Here is an 8,790-nt window from a genome sequence, read left to right as displayed (position 1 = left end):
CTTTGTGAAATTATTTATCATCTAAAGGAGTTTATAATATTGTTGACCGTGCAAAAACATGCAAAGCAAATGTAATCATTGAAACCTAACTTTGACAATATTTCTCATATTAATCAAAACATAACTTTTACCGCAATTAATTACTTTGTATGCAAGATAACTTGATTAAAACCAAAACCCTAGTGTTACATTAAGTTAAGATCAATTCAACCATTGAACGGCAGCGATATCTTACAATCTCTGTGGATACGATAACAAAACCCGACACTTAAAAACTGTCTCAACAGCCGTGTTGACCTGCTGTTCTGTCATATTTTCGTCCTTCAGAGTGTCCCGAACTTCACCATTCTTGCTTTTGAACCTGGAACAATGACACTACCCAAACGAAGCATAAACGAGGTCTTTTTGACTTAAACTCGTAATTGAATGTAATGTAATACCAAACCAACAAAACTTGATACTTGACTCAAATGCAACTAAAAACAAACATAAATCTTACCAGAGTGATGAAAATACGTCGGATTAACGGCGGGAATTCAATGGAAATGGTGACCGATCAGGTAGCAGTGATGTGTTGCTAGATACCGCTCACTGTTTATTATGTTAAATACGTGATTTAATATAATTGCCAATGCCGCGAAAACCTATAGGGTCGCACACAATGGACGGATTGATGAGAGATAGAGTAATTAAGGAATACCGTAATGTACGGTGCCCTTAAGTGAATTATAGAACATCGTAAGGTACGGTGTACTTAAGTAGAATACGAAATATGGTAAGGTACCACATGCTTAAGTGATTTTGACATATTATAAGATATGGGCCATATACACTTGAGTGGGCTTTTTAGCTTGTAGCCCACACAAGTGGTTCTATAAATAGAACCCTTGTGTAGAAGCATTGTCACACTTGCAATTTCGTTTCTCTCTCTCTCTCTCTCTCTCTCTCTCATTCAAAGCCTTCATTCGTAGTAGCTAGCACTAAGATTGAAGGAATCCGTTCGTGTGGACTGAGCAGAGGCGTTGTCATCGTTCAACGTTCGTGATCGCCACAAGAGGTAACGATTCTATCACTGATCATGCCCATTCGTAAGGATCATTAAAGGAGAAATTTTAAATTCCGCTGCGTTTTGGATCGCCCTTCTCCTTCAAATCAGTCAATAGACCACCTGTCTTGGATGACACCAAGTATGATTATTGGAAAGCTAAAATTTTTTCTTTCTTTAAATCTATGGATAACAAAACATGCAAGGCTATAGTAAAAGGTTGGAAGCACCCTATGACTACCTTTCAAGATGGAACATCAATCTTAAAACCAGAAGCTGAGTGATCTAATTCTCAAGATGAAGAATATGTTTAGATTGATAAACACACATTCTAAAGCAAAAGAGGCTTGGAAGATCCTCAAAAATTCATATGAAGGCACATCCAAAGTCCGCATGTAAAGGTTGTAGCTCCTCACAACCAAATTTGAGAATCTAAGAATGAAGGAAGATGAATCCATATTAAACTTCAACATTCTCCTTCGTGACATAACCAAAACTTCTTTTTCCTTAGGAGAGATGATGTATGAAGAAAAGCTAGTCAGAAAAATCCTCAAATCATTACCTAAGAAGTTTGATATGAAAGTTACAACTATTGAAGAAGTCCACGACTTAAATAACATCAAAGTTGATGAACTCATTGGTTCTCTACAAATCTTTGAGATGACTATAAATGACAGGTCTAAAAATAAGAACAAAAGTATAATCATTGTATCCAACACTAAAGAAAATGAAGATCAATGTGAGAAGGATACTGAAGAAAGCCTCCCAGATGTTATAGATCTCCTCGGTAGAAAGTTTAACGAATCCTTGAAAAGTCTAGACAGAAGATCGAGGACAAATGACAAAGACAAAGTGTTAGATAACTCAAAGATGATAACATTGACTTTGATAGAGACATTCTTCATATTGAACAATTGATCTATATGACATCTACTTTTTTCAAGGGACACACTCTTCAGTTTACAAGTCTATAATTATTAAATTCTTTGATATCAAAATATCTACCTCCTGCCGCACCCAAAATCATACAAGTTAATTGGTGGTTTTATAATCATAATTGAATTAAATATAATATCGATAGAACTTTAAGAGCTCATAATAAACTAGTGGTGACACATTTAGGAATAATTTATGAACATTATTTGAGTTTTCTTAGTTAAGACTTGAGTTTGCACCTCCTTGGTGAATTGCATTGCCATCAAATATGTTAACAGGAAGAATGGTCATTCGTACATTTTTTAGATTTAAATATTGCCCCTTGACATCTTTTAATTAAATAGAAGAATACTTTAGACACTATAAACTCCTTTAGATTCAAGATATCTCACATTTTCAGAGAGAGAGAATAAAATGTGCAAGTAGATTATAGATACAAATTGATTAGCCACAATAATTGTTTTTATTATTATGAAACTTGTGAAATTCACTTTTTATAAAAAAAATTTGAGACATAAGTTAAACATGTCAAATTATCATTTTTTTCAGGTTAGGTTTGATGTCCCCCCTTATTTTTTTTCTTCAGTATTAATATATCATAATAACGTTGATCAAGAGTACTAAGAAAAATCCAAATCACCCTCAGTCACCAATATAATAGTTAATTTTATCTATAATCAACACAAAACACAAATCCTAACTATATATATATAATTTTAAATTTTTACAATCTTCTTGTTTGATACTCAATAACTATTACTATTTTACTATATTTTAGTGATTTAGTAATACTTGTTGAACTTGTTGTTAGCCTTCCACTAGTTAAACAAGAAATGAAGAGTAGGATGATCCATCGCCATCAAAATCTAGAGAAAGACAACCAACGGTGGTTATTGACTATCAAATGATTTACGATAGAAAAGAAGGAATATCGTTACACCAAAGCTGTACAACTATGCATACATCATGTGTCATGCAGTAATTGCATATGAAAATATGCAAGACTAATACCAAAGAACTTCTAGGAAGTAGTTAAGAGCATGGAGAGTAAAAAGTAGATAGATACATTGAATGAGGAAAGTAATTCATTAGAGAAGTATCAGACTAAGAAACATGCTGGACTGATTAACTGCTAGTAGAAGTCGATGCCTATATATAGCATATTTCAGCATTGAAGAGAACAACAATTATTGTAGTTCATCAATTCAATAAACAAACAAGTTTTTTCTCTTATTTTTTCTATTTCTTCATTATTATAAATCAGCTTCTCTAATTTATGAATCAATCATTTACTAATATTTTTTAACCATAAAAAGAGTGAATAAAAAGAAGCAAACACATACTAATAAATTGCAGCCTTGGTATACACAATACAATGCTACAAACTGACACTCCTTCGTACAAGAAACAACTGATCCATCCAAAATAAACATAAAACAACAGGAACATAGTCCAAACTAGGAAACTACAACATTATTAATATTAAACCAGAAACAGACTGTAGATATAGACTATAATGTTGATCATTAAACACGATTAGCAGGAACACCCTTGTGCATAGGATCACCGGTAGTTCCTCCTCCAACACCATAGTCAGTATCACGATAACCTGGACCATATCTGCTGTTATACAACCCTGCATGGATCAGCAACAAATACAACAATTGTGTGAATGTGAGTATGATTATGAAAGCTTCCACCATCTTTAGCCTCCACCCTCTGTGTCCTCCTATGTGTATCTCCTTGCAAGCCAACCTATTCACAACAAACAACGCATATACATAGTTATGATTTTATCGTATCCGATGTCTGTGTCATGCGTCAGTATTTCAAAATATTGAAGGTGGTTTAGTAATATACCCCATGGCTAGAGCAGTAACAGCCCAAGCAACAACTGATGTGGCTCCAGCAGATGCTAAACTGTCACTCCTCCATGCTCTGATGTGATTTCCACCTATAAATTTCGACACAATACCAAGAACAGAAGCTAATATGGCAAAGATTAAGAAGAACGTGGTAGCACCGTTTCCACCAAAACCTGAAACAAACAACCATATACACAAAAGAAATTCAAACCAAGCTACTGTTTATGCACAGGAACAAAATGGGTCGTTTTGTGTGAACTTACTTGGGTGATAAGTTTGGCCATTGATGAGCCTATTGAGACACCAACTAGCAAAACCAAGAACAATCAAATACATGAGCAAGTTCAGAAACAGCAATGGAGCTAGAACATTTCTCCCCACAGAAGCCATACTACTTCAGAAGCTTGTAGAATCTCTAAGTATTAAATTAATTTCTTTTACACCGATTTCAACTTCAGAATATTTTTGTTTTGTGAGCTTGAATGTGACATTTGAAGCTATAAATAGAGATTTCGAAAGATGGTTTGAACTTTGAAGACACGTGTCAGTTAACAAGGTCTAGCATGCGTGCCTTCTTGTACAGGTGGTAGGACACTTGTCATTTTTGTCACAATGTTCTTAACAAATCTATTGCTGTCTCTCAAAGTAATAAAACGGTGCCTTATCCATGGAAATGAAACAATACTTATAATCAACCAATGCTACGTTACTAGTACTGACTTGCAAGATTGTTATCGGTGGATACTTTGGTTTTGTTCACTACTTTGAAATCATTTTTATTGTATTCATAATAAATGTAATATTCTTATGAGTATGTATGTTGACAATGTTGAGGAATAGGATATCTATTGGTTGAACACTTGTATACATGTTCTGTTTCAGAGAGATGTTATACTTATCCACTTGCACAAATATAATAATGAGAATTCCGACTCTTATGTTTTTGAGGTGTCGTTCACCGTTTTAGATCTGAGAACCCAAACATTCACTTTTATCTTTATGTTTTTAATGTTTAAATTAGTTAGATGCGACATAAAATGTATATGGATTCATATATAAATTAAAAATAAGTTATTTAATTATAAATGAAATAATAATAATTTAAACTCGAATGTACTATATAATTATAAAAAAAAAAAGCGAACTCGTGAAATGGACTAATTTTTTTTAGTATTTTAAAATAAAGAGTTTATATTTTAAATAAAAATAATTATTGAATAAAATAAAATAAATAATAAGTGAAAAGTAAAGAATCGAGAGGAGTTTTGTTTATTTTTGAATTAAAATGATTTTTTTTTGTAAAACAAGAAACAAATAGAGTATTTGATATTTTTTTTATCAAAAATATCAAAATGAAACTGAATATTAAAGTAATAAATTTTGAGTAAAATTGAATTGATAATAAAATATAATTTTTATTACAAATAAAATTTAATTTTTTCATTAAAAAAAATTTAATTAATTTATAAAACTTAACTTAAAATTTATTTGAAAAAATTAAATAAATTAAAATTTTGATTGTAATTTTTTAAGTTTAAAGATACATTATAATAAAAAATTTATATTATTTAAAAAATTGAGAGTTTATTCCTCAGCTAAAAATAATAATATGAAGTTTTAAAAACAAGTGAAAATACAAAAAATGTCCTCTGATTTTTTTCAAAGATGCATATTCGAACGTAGTAAAGTTTATTTTGTTAAAATTTAATTTGTAGATGCATCTTCAAAATCTGCTCTGCATGTCTTTTGACCTAAAACATTGTCCTAAGTTTGTATTTTTTTAATCCAAAGTCATTTTAATTTAATTATCATTGATATTATTTGATTCAAATGTTAATAAACATGAATATCATAAAACAAGATAATATGTTTATTAAAAAAATATCCAATCATATTACGAACATTGTTCTCAAAGTATGAAAAAAAATCTCAAAATACAAATAAAAGCATACTCAATTGTGTATGCCTAATTCTAACCCCGACTCCTCGTCTCCTGCGGTAACCCAAGGCACTTCGTTCCTCGCTAAGAATGGAATGTGCTAGGGAAACCACATCATCACCACCTCTCTCAAACAACCCATACTCTATGCCATCACGCGTAATCTGTATAATATTCTGACATATAGACAACACATCAAAGACATGGTCATCTTTGGTCTGTTCATTCTCCAAGATCTCCTCGTGAGAAGGTATAGGTGGACGTCCAAGAGCGTCTGGTGTCATGGTAGGGTGTGACGCAGTATAAAACCAAGTCATGTCACCCACATAATACCACTAACTTGTGGCGCCCATACTTCGATACTCCTCGGGTACCAAATGACTCTCATAATCTGCCAGCATGTCATCAAGATGTCTACGGACGATGATTTTAGGAGCAACCACGAAGGAGGATCTTAGAATGATTTGCACAAATCCAAACTAACACATGCATCACTCAGGCAGATACTTGCACATCAGATTTGTCCCACATGCCAGCTATCCGAAGTAAAATCAAATGGGATCGAAGGGAACAATGTTCCAATGAGTAGCGCATGGTGTTCACTCGATGTCATCGTGCTAAGTCTGATTAATATACACATCGAACGACCACAATCGTCATTCTCCCTCCACGGGAAATATAGGCAAGCACATGGCCAATCCTTAGTATACTTTGGCACACGATCAAACTCATGTATATGGTGAAAGTTAGATAGGATTCATCCCAGAAAATGAATAAGAAAAAAGTATTAGTAACAAGTGTAAAAAAAGCAGTTTTAAAATTAATAGTGGCTATGGAAATTATTGTCAACATGGTTTAGGAGCCTGTCATCTGCTATGGAAATTACTGTCAACATGGTGCAGGAGCCTGTCATCTACTTAAGGTATGGCACATCGATTTAAGTTGCACTTTTGTCCACAAAAATAGACGTGTCAACCAATAATAGGAGGTAACACCTCAAAGCACACTAATTATGGTAGTAACTTGTATATCACCCGCCTTCGGCTTTCTCGACCTACTCCAAGTTGTTATGATATAGGGTATCCAAGTAAGGAATTTTTGCATGTGCACCTCTAGTGCTCTCACACTGCATCATGGCATCCATTAGATCATCTCCCAAATAAATAACCATCCTCTCCTAGGATTCATCACGTTTGATCCTGGAATGATCAAGTAACCTCCACCTAATGGGAAGGTGTAAAAGGAAAGCAACATCATTCAGGGTAATCGTCATCTCGCCAATGGGGAAGTGTAAAGATGATGTTTCCTTATTCTATCTCTCAGTAGAAGCCCCCTGCATGCCATGACTAATGGTCTTGTACCTAGAGCAATACTGGCTTGCAAAACTAGAGTAATAGAGGACACTTTGGAACCAATGATCCTTAGGCTGATAAAGCTTCAGAGTAATTGAGGACACATCATGTGCAGCAGCCAGAACTTCATCTCGGTCTACGTGATCAAAGGAGACGTGCCTCTAGGATGAGGACCTTTATGATAGGCGGCTCATAGACGTCGATGCTTCCTCCTTCATGAAGCCTAGGGACGGGTGCCCGCCTAACTCTCGCCTACTTACTCTAAAGCTTAGCCCTCTCATGTCAGACGAACGCGTGCTGTATTTCACGATCGAGTCTTACTCTCTTGTCGTTGTTTGCAACCATTTCTCCTGAAAAAATATGAGAAAAAGACATCAATTTGCATCCTGGACAGTTTCTGACATGCATCTTCGAAAACCAGTAAGGATGAAATTCGGAGATGCATCCCCGAAAAAGCTCGTGCCTGCAACAATGGTATAAACTGATACCAGTCTTGCCCTAACAAACCAAAATGAAACCAAATCCATAGTGCGTGTCTCTAATATTTATCTATTACAAAATTGACTACTACCTAGTGCATTTATAACAAACTATTTTACTTAATACATTAATCAAAACTCAAAAAAAGTTAAATGAGAAACTTTCTCAAAAAAGTGTTAAGGATGAATGAGTGGAGTTAGTTGGGATTGAATTGCTTGAAGTAGAAGAGTTATTGTCCTTAAAGAAGCTCGAAAAATGTATTGGATGTATGTTTCTTTATGAGCTTCAATGGTATCTCAAAAAAGTTTCTGAAAATGAAGAATGAGAGGAGGGAGGGTGTGACGGGCATTATATATACATTCAACGGGTTCAGAGATGCATCTTCGAATAACCCCTGGATTTGAAATTAAGGGTTAATCCAGAGATGCGTTTGTGACAAACCGTAAAACAAATACGAATATGCATCTCTAAATTGAATTTAGGAAAAGTGAGGAGACGGTGCATTCAGATATACATCTCCAAAAACTAGGAGCATTTTTTACTTTTCACCAAGGGTCTGGGAGAACATATGAAGGTGGGAAAAGAAATTTCCATTTTTATGCATCTTTGATCCAAGCCCAATTAAAGCCTTAGCTATATTGCTAAATTAGATAAGGATTTCTCATTTTCCTCCTAGCATTAAGCCGTTGTTGTGAGTGCATTTTCCTTTTAGATATGTTTTGAATGATGTCAAACCTAGGACACTTAGTATTTGTGTACATTAGATCTTATTGTCTATGTCTAGATGTGCATTATCATAATAGGACATTTTAAATAAGATTAGATTAGCTATTACAAGTAAAAACTATGATTTTTCATGAAAAATAGGTGAATGAGTCGATACATGATTGCTATGAGTCAATACATCAAACCTATGAGTCAATACATAATGAAGAATGGTCAAAACACAATCCTGACTTCTATGAGTCGACACAAGTGGCGAATGAGTCGACTCAATATGAAATTTTTTAAGCAATATGATTCTGCTCACCACTGCCTTGTATGAGTTGATACAACTACGAATGAGTCGACTTATCAATGGTTAGACTCGACTCAAACTGAAAGTTTTTTTAAGGAATTTGGCTCTGCCTCTCTTGTATCGATACATAGTCCCTTATGTATTGACTCATAAGA

General features: G+C 34.0%; 1 protein-coding gene across 1 annotated transcript; it reads right to left on the bottom strand.

Moving 5' to 3' along the window:
• Positions 1–3,303: 3,303 nt before the first annotated feature.
• Positions 3,304–4,329, bottom strand: LOC127097057 (membrane protein PM19L). Its single transcript, XM_051035570.1, has 3 exons — positions 4,110–4,329; positions 3,842–4,019; positions 3,304–3,736 (listed from the first exon to the last, which is right to left on the bottom strand). The coding sequence occupies exons 1-3, from the start codon at positions 4,234–4,236 to the stop codon at positions 3,508–3,510; spliced, it is 534 nt and encodes a 177-aa protein (XP_050891527.1). The 5' UTR covers positions 4,237–4,329; the 3' UTR covers positions 3,304–3,507.
• Positions 4,330–8,790: the final 4,461 nt, after the last annotated feature.

The sequence above is a fragment of the Lathyrus oleraceus genome, chromosome 6, assembly GCF_024323335.1.
Source record: "Lathyrus oleraceus cultivar Zhongwan6 chromosome 6, CAAS_Psat_ZW6_1.0, whole genome shotgun sequence".
Taxonomy (NCBI): Eukaryota; Viridiplantae; Streptophyta; class Magnoliopsida; order Fabales; family Fabaceae; genus Lathyrus; species Lathyrus oleraceus.
Note: the sequence above shows the minus strand (reverse complement) of the source record. Positions and strands in the feature narration are given on the sequence as shown.